This window comes from Hipposideros armiger, unplaced genomic scaffold (assembly GCF_001890085.2).
Source record: "Hipposideros armiger isolate ML-2016 unplaced genomic scaffold, ASM189008v1 scaffold_3, whole genome shotgun sequence".
Classification (NCBI taxonomy): Eukaryota; Metazoa; Chordata; class Mammalia; order Chiroptera; family Hipposideridae; genus Hipposideros; species Hipposideros armiger.
The window spans coordinates 9,829,802-9,856,407 of NW_017731353.1; the positions used below are offsets into that span (position 1 = coordinate 9,829,802).

Genomic DNA, 26,606 nt, shown 5'->3' on the forward strand with positions numbered 1-26,606 from the left:
GGCCGCTCACGCTGGCTGCTGGCCGCTCACGCTGGCTGCTGGCCACACACGGTAGCCCATGGCAACCCACTGCCACAGGGGCTGCAGCCCACGCCGTCACCGGCGACCCACGGCAGCCCAGCTCCAGGTTGAGCTGTTGTTCAGCATCTTAGCTGTAGAGGGCAGCGTCACCGGCCCTCATATGTGGGATCCGAACCGGGGCCCTCCGGCATCCCAAGCGAGCTCTTAACCATCGCGCCACTCGGCCGGCCCTGTTTTATAACTTTTTGTTATTGTAAAAGAACTGAAAATAACCACCTCTGTGAGTACGGATTTTTGTGTGCATGCTTGATTTCCTCAGGAGATTGGTCTTACAAATGAAATCAACAGATAGAACATTTTAGGTCTTTAAATAAGCATTGCAGACCGGCTTTCTTAGAAGACAGTGTAATTTACGCCGTTTGGCAGGGGAATCCGATGGTGAAGAGCAAAAGTCACGGTCATTCTAACCCTGGGGAGTATGACTGGTGGGAACCAAGTTGGGGAGGGCATGCAGGAGGGCCAAGGACGGTCTCGGGAAGGGGGAATGCGGAGTATGGCCGTGCCTGCTGGCCAGCACCCTGGGCCAGCGCCCTCTGAAGTCCCCGGCAAGGCGGGCCTGCCGGAGGGCCCTGACGGAGAGGACCCAGGTGGGGTCTGACCACTGCCTAGTTTGGAGAGCGCCTGTGGTGTGTTTATTTTGAGGGGTGAATCCTGGACCAAAGGAGGGGAGCCTACTGGCCCTGGTGTCTGGGGCTGAGGGGGACCACCTAGACAATGACTCCTAGCGGGTGCAGAGGTGCCCACTGCCAAGGGCGCGGTGCTCGACCCTGGGGAAGCGAGAGGCAAGGAAGGGGCCCTTAGGGTCTCTGGCAGAGGGAGCAGCCCTGGGCATCACTCACCTCCCTCGTGATCCGACATGATTGGAGGGAGTCTCGTGTGAGGCTGTGTTCTTAGCCACGTGCCTTTTGCTGGGTGGGTACACTCGCCTGTGGTGTTGGGGCTGGGAGAGACCTGTGTGATGTGGCCTTTATGTGGCCACACCCCTAACTTGGTGGCCCTGTGTCCTCGCAGGTGGCAATGTGGACCTGGAAAGCCAAGCAGAGGGGAAAAAGGAGGCGGAAGCTGCTGAAGTGACACGCGGCGGCCCCCGACCCATCGTCCCTTACAGCTCCATGTTCTGCCTGAGCCCCACCAACCTGTGAGTCTATCCCCGTCCTTGCTGTGTGCCACCCACTGGTGGGTGTGTGGCCCGTCCCCATGCACAGGACAGAGCAAGTGCTGGGTGTGACCCTGCAGGCTCTGATGTCATGCGCTTCATGTGTGTGGACGTCCTGATATCATAACAGGACGCCAAGCACACACGGTCATTCGTCACTTCATGGATCAGGGTACAGGGAAGTCGTGGCTAGTCTGCAGACACACAGCCAGGCTGAGTGCCAGAGCCGGGCTCGCATCCCCGCCATGGCCTTTGTTCATCTCTGCATACATGCCCCGTTCATACCCACGTGTGCACCTGCCCCGCAGTCACCATGCATTTCTGACCATTGCAACTGCATAGCCCGTGTTTATGTGCCAGATGTCATTCTAGTAGCTGGGGACACACCACAAAGAACAGAGCAGAAGAGCGCCGTCCTTAGTAAGCGTCCCTGCTAGTGCGTGAGACAGGCGGCAAAGGAAGCCAATACGTAAAGGACAGAAGGTGTCCCATGGGGTCAGCACTCAGGAACCACAAAGCTGGGAGTGCAGATGCCACTGTGGGGCTAAAATACCGGAAGGTCAGGCTGACCTCAGCAGGAGGTGGGGTTGGAGCCAACATGTGAGGGGGGTGGGTCAGAGGCCACAGCAGGGCTCAGAGGACAGCAAGGTCCCCTGGACTAGGGCTCCATGCATTAGCCATCTGTCCCGCCAGCCCTTCTGCCTTTGGGCACCCAGCAGCCCGTCCCCCTCATCTTCACTGAGCACAGGTCTTGGGAGCCTGCTCTGCTTGGGCTTGGGAGGAAAATGGTGCTGCAGACAGAGATGGCCCCTGGCCGTCACAGTGGCTGTGCAGGAGGGACAGGCTGCATGCCGATCAGTACAGGGTTGGAGCCGCTGAGAGGGAGGTCCTGGTGTGCGGGAGCAGGTGGGGATGGCCAGGGGAGCTGTCCTGGAGGAAGGCCAGATCCCAGGGAGGAGCGTTCAGGTGAAGAGGGAAGCGGCATGTCTGGAGAGAGGAGAGAATTTGCAGCCGCCCAGACGTGAGTGGTGCTGGGCTTAGGGCAGCTGCAGGCAGAATGGGGTAGAAAGGCACAGACGTGCACGGGGCCTGTGCCCTGTCCTACAGAGAAACCAGACACATTGGAGGTTGTGCGCAGCTGGGGGAAGGTGGTGATGCCGTGAGGCTGCCCTTCAGCAGCGTCCTTTGATGGGAAGGCTGGTGACAGGCAGGCCCCTTCGTCGTAGGTGGTGTAGGTTTTCAAGGAAAAGATGGTGGTGATCTGACGGGGTAGTCCTGGCGGAGAGGCTTGGAAGGGAACTGTTGGGGAGAATCTGCAGAATCTGATGATAACTCAGATGTGGAAAGGGAGGGAGATGTCGGGGACGACACCCAGGGCCTCTGCGTGGCAGCTGGGTCCCGCTGGGAGTGGGCATGCAGCCGGGGAACCAGCCAGAGAGGAACCTCCAAGGGGATCGGAAGGGAGAGCCCAGCAGGGGGCACACGGGGCCTCGCTGAGCGTGCTTTGTCCCCAGGCTCCGCCGGGTCTGCCATTACATTGTCACCATGCGGTACTTTGAGATGGTCATCCTCGTGGTCATCGCCCTGAGCAGCATCGCCCTGGCCGCTGAGGACCCTGTGCGAACGGACTCGCCCAGGAACAACGTGAGCGCGCCGTGGGGGGCATTGGGCTGGGGCGCGGGCTGCTCCGTGCCACCCGCAGCCCCTGAGGCCGTCCGTCCCCTCCGCTTTCAGGCCCTGAAGTACCTGGACTACATTTTCACAGGCGTCTTCACCTTCGAGATGGTGATCAAGGTGAGCTGTGTGCTCGCCCTGCAGAGCGCTGATGACGCGCCGGGCCACGACCTCGTAGTGGGGCGCGGGCCTGCTGCCCTGCGTGTGCGTGTGTGTTGTGGGGAGGAGGCCGCGTTCACCCAGGATCACCGCAGCGTCTCTCAAGCCTTGGGACAGCTCCTGGCGGCTCCGGGTCTGCACCGGCTTCTGGTTGGCTTCCCACCAGCAGCGGAGGGGCCTTGGGCATGTGGGGGATGGAGGGCTCGGGCAGGAACCTGGGCCCAAAGAGCGCACACAAAGCTGCTGAAGACATTGCTTTCAAAGGGCTCCAGTATTTGGTGGCAGATTAACCCCGTTTCACTGGGACCTTTGTGTTTTGTCTGAGCTCCAGGCACCGCTCCCTTGTCTGTGGGTGACCAGCAGCTGGTGTGCGTTCAGGTGTCTGCACGTGCACGTTATCTGTCTGTTGTGGCTTAGTGTGCTGTGCACACAACTCAAGGTGGCTTTTACTGTGTGTGCGTCCACATGCCACCCACATCCTTGCAAACTCCTGGGGGGGAGGGTGTTGTCATCCCACTTTACAGATGAGGAAATTGAGCCTTGGAGACATTTTCTGCCACAGCTCTAGGAGTGGCAGAACTAGGTCCCCGTGAATGCCGCCAGCCCTCCACCCCGCTGCCGGGTCTGGCCGGGTGTGGGCACTCTGGGCCGTGGGCCTGCAGCTCAGCGTGGAGCAGCTTTGCACTCAGGCTCCAGGGCAGCTGGGGGCCCAGGCAGGATCTCAGCCATCATGACCATGGAGGGATCTTGGAGGTCAATGGCACTGAGGTCCAAAGCCCGAAAGGACCTCAGAGGGTGTGCCTGGGCCTGGTCTCCTATCCCTGGGAGGGCGTGAGCTGGAGCGGCACCTTCCCTCAACCCCACGACTCTGCGGCCAGGCTCGGCCTCTCTTCTGAAGTGTCCTGTACCCTAAGTGTGTCTCTCCCCAAAGATGATCGACTTGGGGCTGCTGCTGCATCCTGGGGCCTACTTCCGGGACTTGTGGAACATTCTGGACTTCATTGTGGTCAGTGGGGCCCTGGTGGCGTTTGCCTTCTCGTAAGTACCGCAGTGTGCTCTGGATGTGGCCGGGCGGCAGCCCCCAGATCCGCAGTGGGGTGGGGGGGCTGGGTGGGGGGCAACGCCGGCCACCATGGGCTGTTTGGACCCCATTCCCCCCTGCCTGGGCCTGGGTTCTGTGGGGGTGGGGACCTCAAGGCCCGCGTGTGCCTGCCGCAGCCCCTGGTCCTGAAATCTGGTGGGCGGGCCTCTAGCTTCTTTGGCATCTGCTTCTCCCTGCCCTTCCCAACAACTTGCGCACCCTGACCTCCGCTGTGCTGCGTAGCCGGCCAGAGCCGGCAGGTACCTGGGCGTCCATCCGGCAGCTGTGGGGCATTTTCCCCGGTTCCCTAGTGAGGGACACTCAGCCCTGTTGCATCTGGGCCTGGAGTGGCTCCCCCAGTCTGCGTGGCACGGGGGGTGAGTCACGCATGGAGGGCCTGGTGCAGCTTGGGGAGACACGGGCGACATGAGGTGCAGCGTAGGGAAGGCCGACGGATGCCTGTGCTGAGGGCCAGGTCCCTGTGCTGAGCCCGCGGGGGGTGCATGCCCCTCACCAACTCTCTTCTCTTTGCCTCCCTGTTGCTGGACTCGGCAGGAGCTTCATGGGGTAATGCCTTCCCTCTGTCCCCTCGCACTCACTGCCCCACATCATGGCATACTGACGACCCTAGGGGCCGTGTCATCGCCTCCTCCCCCTGGCTGCATGTTGCCGGGAGCCCTGTCCCGGGGCCACGTGTTCCTGTCTTGCCTCGGGGGTCCCTGTGGGGGCTGGGTGGGGGCTAGGCACGGTCAGCCCTTGGTGAGGGGGTGCCGTGAGCGGTGTCAGACTGCCTGCTGGAGGCTGGGGTTAGAGGCCCAGGGGCACCTTCCCACAGGTCTCCTCTTGAGAAACAGCTTCTGCTTTCGTCCCACACCTCCCTGCAACGCCCAGCCTCTCCTCTTTCTAGATAAAGGAGGTGACAGCTTTGCCAGCACCAGGGAGGGACTCGGGGGGTGAGAGTGGGGATAGGTGAGATCCAGAAAGACCCTGAGCTGAAGGAGAGCCGTGCGCCTCTGGACACTCAGAGCACACACTGCCCCGGTGTTCCTCCCGTGGTTACGGGAGATAAAAGCACCTCTTCCCCCGTCCCTCCGGCAGGCCTCTCTGTCCCCTTTACTGGTGCTGGTGTCTGGAGGAAGCTGGTTTGGGGGTGGGTGTCAGGACACTGGGCCTTCCCGCCTGGACTTGGAGGGAGTCCCCAGCAGGGTCCTGGGGGCGAGGCAGGGCCGGCCAAGCTCTCATCCCCCAGGGAGCTGCCGCCTGGGCCTCCACCTCTCTCCCCAGAGCCTGGTGGAGCCCAAGGAAGACCATGGGGGTGGGGGCTGCCCTGAACTTGGGGGAAAATGGCCTTAGAGCAAGATGGACAGGACCTGGAGTCCTGAGCCTTCAGCCACCGCCCCTCCCCAGCGGGGTGGGGCCTTGCTTCTGCAGGTGGCCTCCTCAGGCCCCAGAGTCTGACAATTCTTGGGTCCCTGCCAGCTTGAGGGAGCCACCGGGGCCAGCTCTGGCGTCCTCTGGGAGGGCCCTGATCTGGTCCCAAAGGCCCTGGACCTCTGAACCTGCTTCTGGTGCCTGGAAGTTTCTTTACCTGACTTCCAGTCTTAACTGCTTGCCTGCCCAACCCACCCCCACAGCTCTCCCACCCCCACTTCTGACTCTCTGTCCCCCTTGGTCTGTCCTTGGTCTGCGCTTGTCTCTCGCGTTGCCTCTGTGTTTATCAAACTGGCCTCTTTCTTGCTCTCTTCGCCTTCTCCCCTCCCTGCAGGTGCCCCCCCACCCCATCCCCACCCACCGTCCTGTCAGCTTCCCACCATTGGAGGAGGGCTAGGGCAGCGGAGAGAGGGCAGGCAAGGAGGTCCTGACATGTGCCCCTGACCTCCCTCTTCCGGGAGAAACCAGACCTTCCAGAAGGTTCCAGGACACACGCACACTGCTTGTCAACTTCCTGTGCTGGCCCCAGGCCCCCCAGCGCCCTACTCCCACTGCTGGTCTCAGCCTGGTGGCTGGAGGAAGCTGGTTCCGGGTGGGTGTCGGGAGTGCCCGGGCGACAGCAGGAGCTGATGTGGCCTCGGGGGGAACAGGCTCTTTCCATCGGGAAGCTCTGCTCTCCCAGGTCACCAGGTGCCACGCGCCTGGTCCTGTCCACTCAGTGAGGCCTTGGCCAGGCACCCGTGGGAGGACACGCAGCAGCCTGGGATGCCTGTGAGGCCGATGCCTCCAGGCTCCTGGGTCCTCTGCCCTGGGACCCACGACAAAATGCATTGGGGTGTGACCCAGACCCCAGGAGGCTTCGTGGGAGTTGCACGGGTGTGCATCCTGCCTGTCTGCATATGTGGCTTCTCCCTTCTAGAGGATCCAAAGGGAAAGACATTAACACCATCAAGTCCCTGAGAGTCCTGCGTGTCCTGCGGCCCCTCAAGACCATCAAACGGCTGCCTAAGCTCAAGGTGACAGCCTGGAGTCGGGGTTCGAGAAGTGTGCAAGACTGTGCGCATGTGTGTGTGGGTGCACGTGCATGTGTGCTGTGCGTGTAGGTGTATGTGTGCCTGTGCGCCCAGGGTGCAGACATGTGAGTGAGCACGTGTGCTGTGCGTTGTGGGGTGTACACAGCGCATATGTGTGTGTGTGTGTGTGCGCACAGGATGTGTGCATACGCCTGTGGGTGCACATGCATGTGCGCTGTGCGTGCGTGCGTGTACGTGTGTGTGCTGCAACTGCAGGACGTACACATGTTCCGTGGGTGTGCACGTGTGTTTGTTCATGCGTGTGTGCACACGTGCATTTCACTGGCCCTGTCCCGCTGCAGTTGCCCATGTGGGGCGGGGACGCACGAGGCTGCCAGAGCTCCCACATTGGCTTCTCTCAGATCACGCTTGTGGGAGTGGGTTGGGCTCTCAGCTCTGTGGCCCTTACTCCCAGCAGTGTCCTGCAGGTGACACCAGGTGGGCAGGGTGTGTCCCTCAGACGCTGCAGTACTGGGAGAGAGGCAGCGGACCCTGGCGGAGGTGTGGGGGGGCAGGTGCTCCCCAGGAGTGGTGATGGGCTGGGCCCTAATGGATGGGTGTGGCTGAGGTTCTGGATAAAGGAAAGAGTGTGAACCCAAACTCGTAGTTGTGCTAAAATCTGTTTCTGAGCTGAGCTAGGGCCTGTGAAACGCTGTCTTCCACTCGTGTAATCCAAACTATGCGACACCAGCTGTGGGAGCTGCAGAAAGCCGTGTGCTTAGAGCCCTGTGTGAAGGCGTGGGCTGGGCGTTGACCTAAAGCAGCTGGCAGCCCTCTGTGTCAGGTCAAGTGGTCAGTGGCTGCATTTCCAAGGCTGCGGCTCGGCCTGGGCAGCGTCGCAGAGCTGGATGTGAGTTTTGCACTAGAGCAGGACGGGAGGGGGGAAGAAGCCAAGAAACGCAGGTGGTGCTGTGACGTGTGACAGTCACTTCTGGGACTCAGGACGTGCCAGAGTCCCTGTGCCGGAGCTGGCCACAGCATCACTGCTTTTCTGCCCTGTGTGGGTCGCACTGATGGCACGGCGCAGGTGTGGGAGTGGGGCTGGCCACATCCCCGTACCCACTCCTTTGCCTCTGTGTTGGTCCCTCCTGACGGTCAGCCTGGGCTCCAGCTGTCCTTTTTTGTGTGACCCTCCTGCCCCACGCCACCTCTTGTAGCACCTGCCCTTGCTATCAGGTCCAAGATGTCCCCTCCTGAGAGAAAGGTGACGTCAGGCAGCTTCCTGTGCCAAGGCTGCTGGCAGCAGATCCTCTCGAAGGCCACAGGCCTGGGGGCCTTGTCCCTTCCAGCACCTGGGGTCCCTGAGGTTCTGAGACGCAGGCACCCTCTCTCCTCCGTTTACTGGAGTGCCCTGTCTGAGCCGGCGCCCGTCCCCATAGGCTGTGTTTGACTGTGTGGTGAACTCCCTGAGGAATGTCCTCAACATCCTGGTCGTCTACATGCTCTTCATGTTCATCTTCGCCGTCATCGCTGTGCAGCTGTTCAAAGGGAAGTTCTTCTACTGCACCGATGAGTCCAAGGAGCTGGAGCGCGACTGCAGGTGAGTGGGCAGGGCCAGGTGGGGACGGCCACTCCCCAGGTCGGGCTCTCCCTGCTGCAGACATAGCGCCAGAGCTCATGGGGCCATTGGGCGTGGCCAGAAGGCTTTACCCTGCAAATCAGAGCTGGCGTTGAGGTCAGAGCTGCTTTTCCGTCCTGGGCCCCACAGCAGAGCAGGCAGGACAGGTGCCCTCAGGAGAGTGTGTGGTGTGGGCACTGAGCCAGGTGGTGTGGGCAGCCCCGTCCTCATCCACTGCGGTAGCCCCAGTTGTGTCTGCAAATGTGCCACAACTTTCTCGTGCATTTGTGACTTCTGTGCAGTGGGCTGATCTCAGGGTGAGGGTCCCATTGTCAGTGCTGCTGTGACTGTTGCCAGAGCCGTCCCTTGGGCAGCAAAGGCGCCCGGCCCCAGGAGGCGTGCACACCCAGCTCGTCAACTGGGCTGCATTCAGCTTTCACAGGTGCCGCCAAGCACTTTGCCAGTTACCCCCCCACAGCACGGTCGGGCTCCAGCACCCACACCCTGCTCTACCTGTGGTCTGTCTTTTGCCTTTAGCCGTTGTGGTGTGGGCAGGAGTCGTGGCATTCCTCTGTGTTTAATTTGCACATGTGGTGGCCTTTTCCTGGGTGGATCGGCCACTTGGATGTCCCTTCCTGGGACGTGCCTGTGCAAGCCTTTGCCTATTTTCCTGGAAGGGGTGTCTGTCTCTTTCTGGTTGATTTGTAGGAATCCTTTGCCGGATCTGCCTCCCCCTCCTCTATGGGCATCTTTTCTGTCAGTGGCTTCTTCTCAAGACCAAGTCTTGATTATAATGTAGTCCAGTGCATTCTCTTCTGTCCCATTTAGGAAATCTGTCCCAAGGTCAGGGAGATGTCTCCTTATGTCTTCCTGAAAAAGTTTTATATTTGCCTGTCACACATGAGAGATGTGTCTTGAGTGTTGTGAGGTAGGGATGAAGGTAAGTTTTCTGTAGCTGTGTCGCCAGTGGCACAGCAGCAGCTCTCCCCATTGCAGTGGGAGTTTTTGTGTTTTTCATAAAAATAGCTTATTGAGATATAATTCATGTACCATATAATTCGTCCATTGAAAGTATACAATTCATTGGTTTTTGGTGTATTCACAGATATGTGCAACTATCTCTGTAGTCGATTTTAGAACATTTTCTTCAGTTTAAAAAAACACACGAAAAACCTGTGCCCTGTAGCTGTGATCCCTACCTACCGCCTCATCTGCAGCCCTAAGCAACCCTCATCTATTGTGTGTCTCTGTAGGTGTCTGTTCTGGACATTTCACATAAGTGGAGTCACACAGCATGTGGCCTTTTGTGTGTGACTTCTTCTGCTCAGTACGAGGTCTCTGAGGTCATCCGTGCTCCAGTCCTGTGACCGTCCAGTGTCACTCCCTTCTATAGACCGCCCACGTTTTATGGACTGTTCACCTGTGGGTGGACGTTTGGCTGCTGTGGTTAGTGCTGCTGTGAACATGTGTGGACAGATGTCCCCATTTCTCTTGAGCAGATACTTCTAGTGGAGTTGAGGGGTCACATGGCAGCTCCGTTCAACAATTTGAGGAAGTGCCACACTGTTTTCCAACATGGTTGAACAATCTCACATTCTCACCAGCAGTGTGTGAGGGTTCCGGTTTCACCACATGCTCGCCAATACTTGTAATTTTCCTTTTTAAAACTAAGTCCCAGCCGTCCCAGTGGGCGTGAATGGTCTCTCACTGGGTTTGATTTGCATGGCCCCATGACTCAGACTAATTGGCCATTTGTGTGTCTTCTTTGGGAAAATGTCTATTCAGATTCTTTACCCAATGGGGTATTTGTGTATTTTATAATTGATTGTAATAGTTCTTTGTATATTCTTGATACAAGTCCCTTATGAGATAGATGATTTTCAAGTATTTTGTCCATTCTGTGTGTTGATGGTGTCCTTTGAAGCACAAAACTTTAAAATTATGATAAAGCCCAATGTGTCTGTTTTTTGTTGGTCATGATTTTGGTGTCGTAACTAAGAATCCATTCCCAAACCTGAGGCCCCTGTGTTTTCTGAGAGCGTTACAGTTTTAAGCTTTGGCATTTAGGCCTGTGATTCACTTTGAGCCAGTGTTTGTGTGTGGACTGAGGCGGAGTCCCACGTCACCCTAGTGCATGGGGACCCCCAGTTGTTGAAGCACCACTGTCCTTTCTCCACTGAGTGGACAACACTTTCCAAAAATCGTTTGACTGCAGACACGGGTCTGTCTGGACCGTTTGCCTTTAGCCTCTAACGCCTGTCTTCCCCTTTCCCAGGGGCCAGTATTTGGATTACGAGAAGGAGGAAGTGGAAGCCCAGCCGCGGCAGTGGAAGAAATATGACTTTCACTATGACAATGTGCTCTGGGCCCTGCTGACCCTGTTCACGGTCTCCACGGGAGAAGGGTGGCCCATGTGAGTCCTCACCTGACTCATTGCGCCAGTCAGGCTGGAGCGGAGGGCTCTGGGCAGGGAGGGCCAGGCTGCGTCCATGGGCGTTTCAGTCACTCAGCAAACCACGCAGGCCTCTGTACTAGCAGATGACATGTGGCCCCACCCTCCAGAGTGGCGGCCTGGGGCCGAGGACGGGGAAACCAGAGTGCAGCTTCGTGGTCTCCTGGAGATCCTTCTTGAGTGGCCGGAGGCCAGAGGGAGGATGGGGGTCTTGGGCGTCTCCCTGTGCTCAGCCTGCTGGCCTCAGTTAAGGCAGCCAGAGGGACGCAGGTGTTTACTGCCACAGGGGCTGGCAGGGGGCTTCCTCTGGGGCTGGGAGGACCACCCCTCAGGAGGTGGAATCAGTGCTCTGGCAGGAGACCCTTCTGAGCCCTGGCTTCCTGAAGGCAGGTGAGCTGGGTGTGAGTGGGTGTCAGTGAGTGGGCTGAGTGTGAGTGGGTGTGAGCGGGTGAGCTGCAAGTGAGCTGGGCAGGACAGAACTGTGAGGGCTGTTTTACTTCTCCTGGGGACAGGACCTCAGGCACCTAGAGGTCTCCCCTCGGAGGTACCCCTGCAGCCCTGAGTACAAGCCCTTTACTGGGGAAGGCGCCCACCTCAGAGAGAGACAGCCGTTCTGGGGGTAGGCTTGGCCCACAGTGAGGCAGAGCCCTCCCTGGGCTCAGCCCCCCTCCGTCTCACTGTCTCCAGACCCAGGTGTGGGAGCCTCACCTGGGATGCAGGTCATGACTCAGGGCTGTGTCCTTGTGGGCTCCCCTGACCTGGGCATTCGCTCTGGCCAGGGTGCTGAAACACTCCGTGGACGCCACCTACGAGGAGCAGGGCCCGAGCCCCGGCTACCGCATGGAGCTGTCCATCTTCTACGTGGTCTACTTCGTGGTCTTCCCCTTCTTCTTTGTCAACATCTTTGTGGCCTTGATCATCATCACCTTCCAGGAGCAGGGGGACAAGGTGATGTCTGAATGCAGCCTGGAGAAGAACGAGGTAGGTGGCTCGCTGCCCGCTGGGTAGTGGCGGGGCCCCGGCTTCCTTCTGCGCGGGTCCCTCGTCATGGGGTCAGCCTCGGTCCCCACTGCGCCCAGTACGGGGCAGGGAGAGACTGTGGTCAGGGCTGCCTGGAGGAAGAGACAGCAGGCGCAGCGTGTGTGGGCGCTGCCGCAGGGCCCCCCTGAGTCGCGGCGCCCTGCCTCCCATGCAGCGGGCATGCATTGACTTCGCCATCAGCGCCAAGCCCCTGACGCGGTACATGCCGCGGAACAAGCAGTCGCTTCAGTACAAGACGTGGACGTTTGTGGTTTCGCCGCCCTTCGAGTACTTCATCATGGCCATGATAGCCCTCAACACGGTGGTGCTGATGATGAAGGTGCGTGGGCCCCGTGTGGGTGTGGGGATGGTGGGCCTGGTGGGGGAAGGGGGCGCCGCCGTGGTCCCACCAGCGTGTGTGGGGGATGCACTTGCTGCCCGTTCCAGTTCCTGGCAGCTCAGGTGCCCGTCGGTCCCATTCCCCAGAGGTCCGTGGGCCGAGGCAGAGGGCGGTTCCGGGGAAGCGGGGATGGTAGGGTGTCTGTGTGCCCCGTGCTCTGGCGGCAGGTTGTGGTGGTACCCGTGGGGGGCCTGGGGCAGTCGAGCCTGTGCCCATGGCCCCGTTCCTGGCAGTTCTACGATGCGCCGTATGAGTACGAGCTGATGCTCAAGTGCCTGAACGTCGTGTTCACGTCCGTGTTCTCCCTGGAGTGCGTCCTGAAGATCATAGCCTTTGGGGTGCTGGTGCGTGTCCCCCGGCCTTTGCTGGTCTGTTGGGGGGGACCTGGGGCTCACGGGTTGGAGCCCCCAGAGCACATGTGACACTGTGGGGGCCCCACTGCCAAGCTCTGCCCCCTGGCCCAGCTCCAGGAGACAGGTGGCCAGGTTCTTCGTCTCTGGGCACCTGGCTCAGGCCCCAGCTGCCCGGGCCCGGGGGTGCCTGCATGCGCTGGCCGGTGCTGTCCACCCAGCTCGCCCACCCGCCCCTCCCTCGTCTCGGTCAGGGGCCACCTCCTGCCAGCCTTGCCTGGCGGAGCCCTCACCAGCCAGCAGCCCTAACTGCCCTTCTTTCCTCCTAGAACTACTTCAGGGATGCGTGGAATGTCTTTGACTTCGTCACTGTGTTGGGAAGTATTACTGATATTTTGGTAACAGAGATTGCGGTGAGTAGCATTTCCTGTTCCCCTCCAGGGCCCCATGGGGGTTCCCCGGCAGAGGTGTCTCCCCGGGGCAGATGGGGGCTGCTCTCTAGAGGTGGAATTTGGGAATTAGCTATTGTCCCAGCAAGTGCTTTTTCTTGGATAAGAAAATAGTTTCCAAAAAGTCTCCAAGGCTGGTGGCCTGGGAATCACCTGCGAGCCCAGGGTAACAACCAACGAGGAAGACGAGCATCTTACGTGTGTGTGTCTAATACATGTGCATCTAACAAGTTCGCACCAAAAATGTGCAAACTAAAACCAGCACACACGTGGAATGGTTTAAATACCAGGTTTGTCTTATATGAACTGGACACACTCAGCCTTTTCACACGTTCGTGGATTATATCCAAACACCGACCAAGTGCTGGGACATAAACCCCTTCCACGAATTCCAAGGACCAAAACCGTGAAGTGGGCTGTCCGAGGGCATCACGCTGAGTTGCAACAAGAGGCAAAGCATCTTACCATTCTGTCTCAGGGGAAGTCTCAGCTCTTGACAAAGTTATTTCTTAGGAAGGGCCCCCGGCAGAACCAGTGAGGAGCGGGGTGGGACTGGGGAATAGCCATGTGTTGGGGTGAGCCAATAGCCACGTGCACTGCCCAAGGGGGTCTGAGATGACAGGTCACACCTCAGAGCTGCAGCGTTGGCACCTCTGTTCCCATGAGCGCTTGGCTTAGGGTTGCACCTGTGAGGACCAGTCCTCAGACACCCCTGGCGCCCTGATGCACCCCAGGCAGGCTCCGGCAGCTGAGCTTTTGGGGGCGAGGGGGCATCAGGTGCCGTCATCACGGGGCACCCTAGCTTCACTCCCTCTGCCCACACCGCCCTGTGGGTCCACTTTACTGACTCTTCAAGGTGGTGCTGGTCACCATCTCGGGAGCGAGGGGGCTTAAGGGGAGTAAAGCCACCGTGGCTGCTTGGTCTGAGCTGACGTCTTCCTCTCATCCTTCCTCCACCCTTTCTGGAGTCCCCCGGCCTGGGGCCAGCCTTCACCTTGTGAAGTGACCCAGACCTTCACCTGGGTGGCCCCATCCCCTGCCTGCCGTGCCCTTGTGAGGCTCAGGCTGCTGTATAATGAGCACCAGCAGCTCGGACTGGTCATAGGAGCATCTGGAAAGGCCCCAGTGAGCCGCTGAGTCCAGACAGACCCCTTCCCTGCTGCGGGCTGCTGTGCCCTTCATAGTGACCAGCACCAGGCACCCCGGCTGGTGTGGCAGTTGCTCTGCCTGCCGGTCTTCTGGCACGAAGAGCCCAGAGTAACAGGGCCTGAGGTGGCACGTGGACACCGTCCTGCCCCTTCGAGTCAGGACCTGGGATTCGCCATACCGCCCTGTGGGGCAGCCATACAGCGGCCACTGGGTCCCAGCAGTGATGGTGGTAGGGCGACTCCTCCCACCCGCATTTCCTGGGTGCCAGTGTTGTGCTTATTGGGTGCCCAGGGCTGTGTGTTGGTCACCGGCTCAGCTGGAAGGACGGCACCCAGGCCACGAAGTAGTCTCCAGGCCGCCATTGTGGTGGGGCCTTGAGGCAGCTGTTCGACCTCTCAGCAGGCTGGCCGCTACTGAGGGACATGGGGGGGGGACATGCCCGTGGGTCCTGTGGTCACCTGCCCTTCACACAGCCACTGTTTGCTCTGCGTCATGTCGTGTGGGGCCGTGTCGGGAAATTCTGAGGTGCAGCCACAGGGTGTGGGTGGTCCCAGCGGAGACGCAGCACGGCCGCTCCCCGGTGAAGGGGCTCCCATGTGCAGTGTGTCATCAGGGGCTGGTTGACAGCCTCAGTGACACCCCACAAAGGCCGCATGTGCGACATTGGCCGAGGCTGGACCCCAGCTGGGGTGGCCTCCACTGCAGCCTTCGTGGTCCAGCATGTGCACGACTGGCTGTCACCCTGCGCCTGGTCCTTGGCCACCCTGCAGCCAGGGTGGCCTCGGAGGACATAGTCTGTGATACGGAGCCCTGCACATTGGGTTCACTCCCCAAACCTCAGCCTCTCCAGAGGCCCAGCCTTGCTTTAGCGCCTGCTTAGGCCCCTGTCACCGTTACTACGGGCAGCGGCTTGGTCCCCAACTGGGGCTGCTCAGGCACATCGTTCAGGCCATGAGTCACCCTGGCTGTCATGCCGTCCCTGTGTGGTTGCTCATGAGGCCCGCACCAGCGTGTGGACCACCCTCTCCCGTCAGGCCAGGTCTGAGTGTTTCTTGCAGTTGATGGGCTGGGCTGAGGTGACAGGCAGGGGGGCTGGGCCACCTGTTGTGTGACTGTGCCCCGTAGCCGTGCTCCGGCTGGGTCCGAGATGTGGCACTTGCACTGTGCAGGGCTCAGGTGGCCTACAGCACTCATTGGTGTGACAGATGCGAGGTCTCATGATTGGTCTCCGCCAGAGCACAGCAGCCAGAGTGGCACCTCTCATTGCTGGTGTCGGCTACAGGTGACATGGCCTCGCTCTGGAACCTTAGTGTCTACATGGACTGTGCGAGGGCTTTGCAGGGCTGTACCCAGTGTCCTCATGGACCACAGGCACCCCGAGCACCAGGCAGTGCTGCAGCGTGGGTCACGTGGCCCAGCGGATTTGTGTCACCTGATAAGTGGGTCACAGCAGGACCCCCTACATGGTGCTGTGTCCATAACTCACGAGGCGCAGGACTGGCTAACGTGTCTTTCACCTCGGGGGTCTGTGTCCTGGCCATCATAGTTTATACATTGGGCTTCTACCGAGAATAAGGAAAGACCATTCCAAACAGTCTTCTGGAGAGTAGAGAACGAGGGAACATTCCCTGTTTCTGTGACACTAGTGAAGTCTTGACCCCAAATTTTTAAAAGCTAGAGTGCAAGAAAGGAAGACCATAATCCACCTTCACCAGTTAACACAGATGCAAAATTCCAAACGACACGTCAGCACACCGCGTCTGACAGGACAGGAAGGAAAAGGCAGGATGGCCTCGGAAACCAGATTCCGCACCAGAAAGTGTCGCTGTAACTTAGATGACACATCACAGGAGGCCGTCGATGTGGTCCTGTGGTGGCTGCAGAGAAGACATTCAACAGTTCAAACTGTATTCATGATAAAAAGTGTTAGCAATCAGGAATTATTAACTGACGACAAGAATTGACCAAAAGTTCTCTGCAAACATCAGAGTGAAATCGGAAAGGATGACCTTCAAAATCAGGAAAGGAGACGCGTAAAAACGACTTCTTGTAAACAGTGGGCTTCAGGTCCTGGGCAGCTCAATAAACTGAGTGTCGGCTGCTTGTTCTGTTCCCAGCCGGATTCCGGCGCCTGGAGCGGTGCCTGCGCTTGGTGGGTGTCCAGCAGACGTGATGGACAAGACAGAAAAAGGAAAACAAACCTCCCAGGCTTAGAAGAGGGACAGGCAACGTTGCCATCATTCCCAAATGACATCATTATCGAACCCTAGAATAACCTAGAACTGGAGTTCAGCGGGGTAGCTGAGGTTGGGGTCACTCAGTGACTTGACGGCATTTCGTGACATCAGCAGTCCTGACAGTAAGCCTGACAAGTATGTGTGCAGGACATTCAAGTGGAAAATCCATAAACGATATTGAAAGATTGTAAAGAACACATAAACAGACGGAGTTACTTATTTGAGTTAATAAGGAATGTCAGTTCATAGATTATAGTTTCCCCCACATTGACCTGTAGATTCAATGCAATTTCAAAAAAATATATAATTTTAAAAATATATAAAATTAAATATATAATTTTATAATTTTAAAAATATATAATTTTACGTTAGCGAACTCATCCTAGAAAAAGTGCTATAGGGCTGGCTGAGTGGCACGTTGGTTAAGAGCTGGCTTCCTGAGCAGCAGGGCCCCAGTTCGGATCCCAACAGTGGCACTGCACCCTCTACAGCTAAGATGGTGAACAACAGCTCATCCTGGAGCTGGGCTGCCGGGAGTCACCGGCGATAGTGTAGGCTGCAGTGAGGCTGCAGTGGGGCTGCCATAAAGCTACCGTGAATGGCCAGCAGCCGGTGTGAGCTGCCAAGAGTCGCTGTGAGCGGCTGCCCAGTGGCCGGCGACCGATCTGCCTCACCCAGGAAGAGCGCAATAATACCAACATGGGCCAGTGAAGCAACATCCTCCACAACTAGACTGAAGAACAAAAGGACAGCAACTTGTCTGTTCCCCTTCACCGAATTCCCCAATAAAATCTTAAAAAAAAAAAGTGCTACATACCTCATTGCTGAATATCACTACGGTTACCTTCGAAGTACTCCCCTTGGGAAGCTATTCACCAACGCCAGCGCCTAGTCCACCTTTCAAAGCAATTGTGGAACTCTTTTTTTCTGGAATGGCCATCAGTGCTGTCGTTGTATTGCCCTTGATGTCCTGAATGTCATCAAAATGTCTTCCTTTCAATATTTCCTTTATCTTCGGGTGAAGAAAGAAGTCATTGGGCCAGATCAGGTGAGTAGGGAGGGTGTTCCAATACAGTTATTTGTTTACTGGCTAAAAACTCCCTCACAGACAGAGCCGTGTGAGGTGGTCCATTGTCGTGATGCGAGAGCCATGAATTGTTGGCGAAAAGTCCAGGTCATCTAACTTTTTCACGCAGCCTTTTCAGCACTTCCAAATAGTAAACTTGGTTAACTGTTTGTCCAGTTGGTACAAATTCATAGTAATTAATCCCTCTGATATCAAAAAAGGTTAACATCATTTCAAGTGGTTCAAAAACTTAGTTGTCAGACCTTGTATTTCTGTGTTTTTGAACTTTACAAGCTGCTTCCAAAATTTATAAGACGGAGCAAAGGCTCCAAATAGGACCAGACGAAGGTCCTGCTAAGGCAGGCTGCTCCTGCGGGCGGCTTACTGTAAAGGCCTCAGACTGTGTGCTGCTGGCACAGGGGGAGCCAAGCCACTGGAAGGACTGGGAGCCCGGCTCTGAGGCACTGAGTCATGTATAGAAACTTGTGTCCCCCTGCCGGCACTGCAGCTGAGCGGGAGGCAGGTCAGCAGTTTAGCCACTGACCGTACAGGGAAAAACAGACAGAGGGGCCCAGGGTCGCACCTTTCACAGAAAAATCTGTCTCAAATGGACGAAGACTTATAAACATGAGAGGCAAACCTTTAAAGCTCTTAGAAGAAAATGCAGGAGATTATCTTTAAGAACTTGGGATAGGGACTGATTTGTTAAGCAAAATATATAAAGCACCAGCTGTAACTGAAAAAAATTCTACAAAATAGTTTCTGTTTTATCACAAGACAAAAGGCCCACCCATGACCAGGGAGAGCATGTTTGCATCACATTAAAAACGCTGATGCCTGTTGTGTGCTAAGCACTGTTCTGAGTCTCAGTACAGAAGGTCAGCACCTCTGCTGTTGTGGGATTTCATCCTGGTGGCAGAGGCACACGGTCATACGGCGTGGGCACAGGGCTGGGAGGGCAAGCGGGGGCGTGAGGCAGAGCCGGCCCTGCTGCCAGAGGACACAGGAGGACTTAGGGGGTTTTGTGAAGAGGAGAGGCGCGAGCTGGCTTTTGGGAGCGGCCCTGCTCTGTTGAGAGTATACTGCAGGGCCCAGGCAGAGGCACTGGGCCACAGGCTATGGCCACTGGTTTCTCCCAGAAACACACCCCGGAGCAAGCTGTTGAAGGGGAGGTGGCCTGGGACACCTGGGAGGGAAGTGTGCCTGTCAGGGCAGGAAGCCGGCTGCAGCTGCTCTGAGTTCGGGTGCCTGTGGGAGCTCTCACTGAGCCCAGCTACCCCAGCAAGTGGCTGCAGGGGAGAGAGGCCAGCAGATTTAACGTCCCTGTCACTTGTGTCCGGGCCTGGGGAAGGCCTTGGGAGGAAAGCTGTGGAGGCTGACACTGCGTCTCGGGCCTGTGTGGCCGAGGCTGCCGAGCATGACTGCAGGGAGCTGGGTGAAGGACCCGGGCAGAGAACCTGCCGATGGGACTGAGGTGCAGCTGCAGGGGACCGGATATGAGTGTGGAGGGACGCAAGAAGGAGCACCTTTTCCGTCTCAGCTCTTGGGATGACGGGTTATCGTGCGTTGAAATGGGAAAGAATGTGCTTTGTTGGGGACGGTCGGAACGCCGCAGGTTTGGGCTTGCCTTCCGAAGGCATCACCCCGTGAGCAGTTGGACAGAGGGCCTGTAGCTCGGAGGAGAGACCCAGGCCGTGACCTGAAGTTGAAGGAGGAAAGGGGGAGCAGCCGGGTCTAGGGGGCACCAGCGTTTGGTGACAAAGGCAAGTCCAGAATGTGCCAGGCTCTTCTGGGCGTGAACAAGGAAAACACAAGCAAATGGGAAAGTGAGCAAAAGGTACAAATGGGGATTTTACACAAAACATACGTGGGCAGTTAACTAGGAAAAGATGTAATGAAAGAAACGAAAGTGCTCAAGAGCAGGGCCAGGCCGGGTGCCCTGTGACAGATGTCCCTGCACACAAGCTCCCCCCCCCACACGCGCTAAGCACCCGCGGGGCTGGTGGGAGGCCGTGCCTGGAGGAGGAGGAGGAAAGGAAGCCGTCAGCCGATCAGTGGTGGTGTCTTTTTTCCATTTGCAGTCACTTCATGTCACCTTGTGAATATGCTTTTTTTCCTTAGGCAAAAACATGACTGTCAGTTCCCACCCCCCAACTTAAAAATCAGACAGCGGTCTTACCCAGCGTCACGGGAGCGCTGCGAGCATCCAGCTGACATTCATGTCTTTGCCTGGAAATAAAAAGTGTGTCTGTGACTCATCTTTGGATTTGCATTACAAACCGGAATGCAAATGAGTGCCACTCCGTCTGTCCGCATCACCTACACATTTCACCAATACGTTGTGACGCATTTTAAGCGAAGTGGGCAAAGTTTACCAAAATCCTAAAATTGTCCAGTGAAGTATTCAGAGTTTGAATTTTGCTTGTGTTGATGACTCATTGTCTCTTTTGTTTTGTTTTCTGTTCTTGATTTGCCTTAACCTACCTGCTGAATCACGCCATCCAACCAACACACAATGCGAAAACCATGCCTCCGTCTGTGTGTTGCACCTCTGCTCAAAACCCCCAATTTGTAAATAACACGCAATGTCCATCCATGACAACACCACGTGTAGGAAACGGTTGGTTTCGTGACTTTAAACAGTTCTTAAGTTCCTTGCTTTGCTTGCTGTGCTTGTCCCCTGAGGTGTGTCCGAGCCTGGCTGCACTCACCACTCTGGCCTTGTGCACTGTCCCCATGTCCCAGCCTGAGGGCCCAGCAGGGGCTCTGGGGGCCTCTTAGGAACCACTGATAGCGGGAACTGGCCTTCGGCCAAGCGAGGAGGTAGGGGCTTCTGAGTGAGGCGTGGGGAACGTGCCTCTGGTTCTCCTGGACTGGCTCAGAGCCGGGGAGGCTTACGGGGCACGAGTGTGTCCCCAATCCCTTCAGAGACCGTGGTTTCTGCCGCACGGCCCTCTCCCTCCTGCTCTCCTCATCTCCGAACAGACACAGTAGGTTCTGCTCTCCCCAGTGGCCTACACCCAAGTGCCCAGAGTGTCCGCCTGCACGGACCTTTGTGGTGGGGTCCGGCCTGGGGCCCAGGGTGGGACGACTAGAGACTTTGTCGCATCGTCCAGCAGGGGTCACGTGAGGCCTGACCACATAGAAAGAGGGATCTGCCCCAAGGACTGCGGCTCAGGGCACCTCGTCTGGGCATCGCTGTGCAGGGGTGCGCCCTTGGTCGCATGTGTGGTGTGAACCAGGCCCCCCTTCCAGGTCTCTAGGAACATTCAAGAGGAGGGCACAGATTTGGGGAGCAGATTAAACAGGCTGTGACTGGAAAGCCGCACGATCTAGCAGACATTTGAGATTCCTGTTACAGAAAATGGACGTTTGTGACAAAGGGTTTCATGGTTGCAGCAGAAAGGCTGTTCTGAGAAAACTCAGGCTGCACAGCCTGCCTCGTGTCTCCCCGACCGGCCCAGTGCGTGGGAGCAGCAGCCCTCCGCACCCCTGCTCGCTCCCGGCGTGTGTCACGCCTGCTGTCCTGTGCGTGTCGTGTGCGCCTGGTTTCCCTTCCTCCGCCATCGGCCCCCACAGGCACGGAGGCTGAGTAGGAGAGTGGTGTGGCCCGTGCACGGCTGGCCCTGGCCCCAGTGGATGTGACAGGTCAGAGGGAGCCCTCACCGTTCTGTGTCCCTGACCAGAGGCAGGGACATGCTTGGATGCAGGTGATGCCCTTACTCACCTTTGTGGGGCAGTTTCACACCTCAGTGTGCATTTCAATCCCCTTTTCAGGGCACACACAGTGTCCTAATGTCTCCATCCTGTGGAGGAGGGAGCTGGGGCTCAAAGGAGCTAGGGACTAGGTTGCCCTCACGGTCTGGGGGTGCAGTGATGCCCCTTTGGGTCCTCCAGGCCCCTCCTGACTCAGGCGGCTGCTTTGCAGTAGGTGTAGCTACACCTAGGTGCCACAAGAGCCATGGACGCTGGGAGGAGGGCAGGCTGTGCCCACCCCAAACGGTTGGCTGAGGCTAGAGGGGACTGTGCACAGCCACGGGACAGCGGGGGCGGAGGGGGGTGCTGCCTGCCACGTGCTTGCCCCCTGTCCTCCCGCACGCAGCTCACACGATGGTGCCTGTAGGCTCCCGCCCTAGGTGCAGCCACCGTGCGCTCAGCCTGTCATGCTGCCCTTCAGCATCTGTGCCGCTGTCACCAACTGTCCTCGTGTCTGTCTCGGGCTGTCTGTGTGTTGCATCCCCATCCCCCTCCTGAGTGCCCACCAGAACCCAAGAAGGACGCCTGGGCGGAGGGGTAGGGATCCGAGTCTCCGCAGGAAGCAGGAAGGGGCTTGCTGAGGCCACCACTCCTGTGTAGGTGACTGGTTCCAGCACTGCCTTCCTCACCTTATCTGTGTGCTGTCCCTCCTCTGCTGCCACAAAGCCTACATTTTCCCAGTGTCATCAGGAAGTCTTGCCTGTGCCAGCTGGCCTGAGCGCTGTGCAGGGTCACACCCAGAGACCCCTGCCGCCTTTGTGCGAATCTGGGCCACACGACGGTTCCTGTGCCCACTGACACTCCTGAATCTCGTCCTGCCCACAGCTTCCACATCCTGCCAGTGAGCTGTGCCCCGTGCAGCTCAGTCTCTCAGAAGCAGAGACTGCCCAAGTCCCCAGCCTACCTGCTGGGAACCAAGGCAGCCTGCCCCAGAGGGTGGGGACGCTTCAGGGAAGTGGCAGACTCTGTCCTTGGAAACAAGAATGGGACTGTGTCCACCAAAGGCCTCCCACCCCCGCCTGCACTGTCCCGTTCACTGTGCGTGTCCTCTCTCGTTTGACCACTGGGTTCGGCCACAACCTGTTGGACCCTGAGCTGTTAAATGCTTTAAGACATCAGAGTGGCAGGGAGCTGTGTGTGGGCACCTGGCCTCGAAGCAGCCAGAGGACGGGGAGCCAGTCACGAGCGCCCCGTCTGCTCAGGGACATGGCGCAGAAGCATGCTCCTGATTCGGGGAACCCCAGGCACAGTGGGAGCCCCACTCCTAGGTGGTCTGTGCAGTCCCAGCACACTTGTCTCAAATCTGGGATGACAGCAGGGCTGGGTGTCCTGTCCCAGGCTTGGAGCAGGGACCTGTGTGTGGATCGCAGAGGTGGCTTCCATGCCCTGAGCGGCAGGACCACCAACACTTACCTCCCATGGCGACTGCTCTGCAGTGGCCCCAGAGAATGCATTTGCCCTCTGTGGGGTCCCCGGCGGGCAGGGCTTTGCTGGCTGTGGGGAGAGGATGGGTGTGCCACCGGCCTGGCCCGGGTCCCTGCACAAGCGCTCAGTGGACAAGCAGTCCTGCCCAGCAGCTGGTGGTCAGTGTTGGAGGCCCAGCCTCAGGAGATACGCAGGCTCTTCTCCGTGCCGCCCCTTGTGTGGTGGAGGCCGAGAGTAGGCAGGGCTTTCCGATCTGCTGCATGACGACCCCCGTGCAGTGATGAGCTTCCCCTGTGGAAGGTTTTCTGGTGGCCGATGGCCGCTTAGACTGTGGAGCCAGGACTGTTTCAATCTCCTCTCTGACCCACCTTCTGCCGGACCGCGGCGGTGCGGGGAGAGGCGGGTGGGCAGTGGTTCTAGGCCTTGGGGAGGCGGGCCTCAGAGGTCAGAGGTCACCCTTGTTCCTGCAGAACAACTTCATCAACCTCAGTTTCCTGCGCCTCTTCCGCGCTGCCCGGCTCATCAAGCTGCTGCGCCAGGGCTACACGATCCGCATCCTGCTCTGGACCTTCGTGCAGTCCTTCAAGGTGAGGCCCCTCGGCCCCAGCGGCCCCTCCCGCAGAAGGCTGGGGGTCCTGTTGGCACCTGCTGTCCTGTTGTAGTTTGCGAGGCCATCTCAGGTTACCCAGAGGCCATTTTGTTAATGCTCACAGAACTGGATGGGTGTCCCAGCTCTGACTTTCAGATGAAGAAACTGAGGCAGTCACTTGGTGGTCAGTGAGGGTGGCTCTGGACCGGCCACCGTCCCCACCCCCGCTGACCTGCCCCATGTGTCTCCGCAGGCCCTGCCCTACGTGTGCCTGCTCATCGCTATGCTGTTCTTCATCTACGCCATCATCGGCATGCAGGTGGGCGCGCTGCCCCGTGGGGGTGCATGGGTTCCCATCCCCTGGGCAGAGGGCCAGTGATCGTGGGCATGATGCGATAACTGTGTAGATTGACACTACCAGGTATTTCTGGGAGCCAGGTACTATTGTAAGCGCTTTATGAACTTAATCCTCAGAAAGACTGTTCCGTGAGTGAGGGCACCGAGGCACCAAGAGCTTGGGGCTCTGGACCCGGGTCACCCGCGGGCATACGCACCACCTTGCTCCAGAGTAGGGACCCGGTGGTGCTGGGCCATGCGGTGCGGGAGTGTTGGCACTCGGCATGGCGCCCAGTGGCCTGAAGAGCAGCGGTCAGTCATCCTTAATCCGGCAGCAATTCAGAAGAACAGTCTCCCTGATCCTTTACAGAAGATTATACTCTCCAAAGAAAATAGTCAACAGGGTCTTTTCACATCGCTGTATTTGTCAAATTTAGCTTGCATAACTTAGAGTGTCATTATTTTGCAAAAACACATAAAAGACACAAGGCAGTAGCCCGGTTATAAACCTTTGGCATCTGGCCACATTCCAAAAGTAGGGCTCCGAGATGGACCCGAATCTGAACGCTCAGTGGGAGAAGCCAGTGTCTTAAAGGTTAGCTGAAAACTTATTTTCTTTAAACTCTCAGGGATTGAAAAGTTCTCTTGCTTTAAAATTGGCTGGGCTCTGGTGCTATTTAAAACACATATTTTTTCTGCTTTGGTCTGTGGATGTGCAAAATCACATGTGACACTGATCTTTGTTTGTGGTGGATGTCTGACAGTTCATGAATTTTTTTCAGCTGGCTTCCAGATTTTAAGCTAAGTACCGTTACTGACTCATCTGCATTTCTAACCTTGAAAAACATCACTTAAAATGTGTAAAAAGCCCATTGTGATGTTTGCCCAGAAATTCATAAAGAAACTTTCAAGTGATCTATCAGAGCCATTACCAATATAACTACTGCTTTGGAATCGCTGATGAGAGAAACAACTTTAAAATGCATCCACGGGCCGGCCGAGTGGCTCAGTTGGTTAAGAGCTCACTCAAGAGTTTGAGCTCTGAGCAACAGTGGTTCGATGCCCGCCCCGAGCTGAGCTGCTGCTGAACTGCCAACAGGTGGCAGGATGGCTCAGCTAAAAAAATAATAATAATAAATTAATTAATTAAATAAATAAATAAAATGCATCCTGTCTTAAAGGAGAGCCCGGAAACCTGGCTCTGGGTCCCACTGTTCACAGTCATTCCAACTTGCTCAGAGCCAGGCCAGCACCCGCCGAGCTGGGGCCATGGAGCCACCGCGAGGATTCTGCTGACCCGGGAAGGCACATTGTTGCCAAAGCGGAAGCGCTGGCCGCAGGCACCTGGAGGACCAGCAGCTCAGCCTGCAGCCTTTTCCTCCGTTTCAGGTCTTTGGGAACATTGCCCTGGACGACGGCTCCAGCATCAACAGGCACAACAATTTCCGGACGTTCTTACAAGCCTTGATGCTGCTGTTCAGGTGTGTTGTTGGCCAGGTTGGCCGGACCCAGAGTCTCCTTTGTGTAGGCTGGAGAGGGTGCAGCCGACGAGTGGGCCCCCTCCACGCCAGGTCACACTGCTTCCTCAGGGGACCGTTGCAGTTTCTCTCCTCTTCCTACTGTCCCTTCCTGAGCACTCCTGGGCCATGTGACAAGTTAGGGGAAGCCCACGAGGTAGCAAAGCTGAGAGACCCAGGCCAGGCCGGCGCCCCCCACCTGGTCGCAGCCAGAAGGCCCTCCGTGAGGTCAGGGAGGACAGAAGCTGCCCAGAGGGGCCTTTGTGTGCTGGCCTCGAGCTCCCCACCTGCTCCCTTACCCGTTACCAGGTCTGTGAGGTCAGGGAGCTGCCCTTGACAGTGTAGCTTCTCTGTGACCCGAGATCCCATCTGGCCAGAGCTGCTGGTCTGAACGCACGTCCACTCGCCACTGTCGCTCATGGGGGCTGCAGTGCCCTGGCTCTGGGGTGCAGCCAAGCCAGGCCCCTGCATGGAGCCTCGAGGGCACACAGCTGTGTCAGGCTCAGACGCCTCCCTAGGAGGCATCTTGGCACCAGCTGTTGTCCTCTGTGGACTGGGGCTGTTGACCGTCTAGGCCTGAGGACAGATTTGGGGCAGAGGGGACGGGGTGACTATGTCTTCCCACCTGCAGAGTCTCCCCCATGTAGCCAAGCCCACCACCACTACGAGGAGGGAGAAAGAGCCCTGCTCAGGGGCTGTGGTGGAAGGCTACTGACATCAGGCTGCTGTGGGCGGGATCTGCCCTGGGGATGGGGCTCGGGGTCCTCTGAGAGGAGGGTGAGCTCAGGCCTAGCCTGCTCTTCCGAGCTGTGTGCAGAGGGCTTTCTGACTTGTGTGCTCTGCCTCAGGTGAACAGGCACCGTCAGGCTTACACGTTCCCCAGACCGCCATTTTTCTGGGTTTCCACTGAGACCTTAGTTCTGTTTCTTCACGTAGTAACGTCCTGCCTTGTGCACAATAGGTGTGAGGCAGGCCTGTGACGTCAGTCTTGGTTTTGAGCCTTGGTCTCGAAGACCCGTCTTCCTCCCTGACCTTTGTCACATGCGAGCACCCTCATCAGCCGGGCCTGGCACAGGCCGAACTGGCCACCCCAGCCCCAGGAAGCCCCCTACCCCCAGCCATCATCCAGGGGAGGGGGCCCAGCTTCTGCCCAGGTGCAGAGGGCCCTTTGGGGGGTGCTGCTGAGGGTGTGGCCAGAGTGGACCGAGCGGGGCCAATGTAGGTGTTGAGGTCAAGGAGAGAGCAGGTGTCAGTCCTCGGGGGTTATGGGCTGTCATGTGAATTTTGGCTTTTGCAGGGAGTGAGGGGTCATTGAGAGAAGTGACAAGGTCTGCCCTGTAGTTAGTGGACATACCGGGCTGCTGGGCAGGGCAGAGCAGGAAGCCCAGTCGGGATGCTGTTGGAACAGCTCCAGGGTGTGGTGACTGTTGCTGGGTCCCAGGGGTTGAGAAGGGGTGAGTCTGACTGTTCTTCGGAGGTAGATGAGCTAATGAACGGGATGTTGCGAGAGAGGGAAGCAAGGATGACAGCAGAAGTTTTGGGCTGAGCGGCTGGAAAGATGGAGTTACCATTGTTGGATGGAGGACAGGATCCCATGTTGGGAGGTCAGAAGCCTGGATGGGTGTCGGCTCTGGGGCACCACATGTC

At 57.7% G+C, this 26,606-nt stretch overlaps 1 protein-coding gene across 1 annotated transcript in view; it reads left to right on the plus strand.

Moving 5' to 3' along the window:
• CACNA1B (calcium voltage-gated channel subunit alpha1 B) overlaps positions 1-26,606 on the plus strand; it is a gene marked incomplete at its 3' end in the record, with an annotated part of 161,490 nt that overhangs the window by 109,089 nt on the left and 25,795 nt on the right. The window contains exons 23-37 of the mRNA XM_019642114.1: positions 1,093-1,219; positions 2,752-2,881; positions 2,972-3,031; positions 4,002-4,108; positions 6,502-6,598; positions 8,035-8,195; positions 10,489-10,626; positions 11,445-11,646; positions 11,861-12,025; positions 12,319-12,429; positions 12,765-12,848; positions 19,951-19,956; positions 22,988-23,104; positions 23,360-23,425; positions 24,832-24,923. Of these exons, the coding sequence (XP_019497659.1) occupies positions 1,093-1,219; positions 2,752-2,881; positions 2,972-3,031; positions 4,002-4,108; positions 6,502-6,598; positions 8,035-8,195; positions 10,489-10,626; positions 11,445-11,646; positions 11,861-12,025; positions 12,319-12,429; positions 12,765-12,848; positions 19,951-19,956; positions 22,988-23,104; positions 23,360-23,425; positions 24,832-24,923 (1,663 nt within the window). The remainder of the gene's footprint in view (positions 1-1,092; positions 1,220-2,751; positions 2,882-2,971; positions 3,032-4,001; positions 4,109-6,501; positions 6,599-8,034; positions 8,196-10,488; positions 10,627-11,444; positions 11,647-11,860; positions 12,026-12,318; positions 12,430-12,764; positions 12,849-19,950; positions 19,957-22,987; positions 23,105-23,359; positions 23,426-24,831; positions 24,924-26,606) is intronic.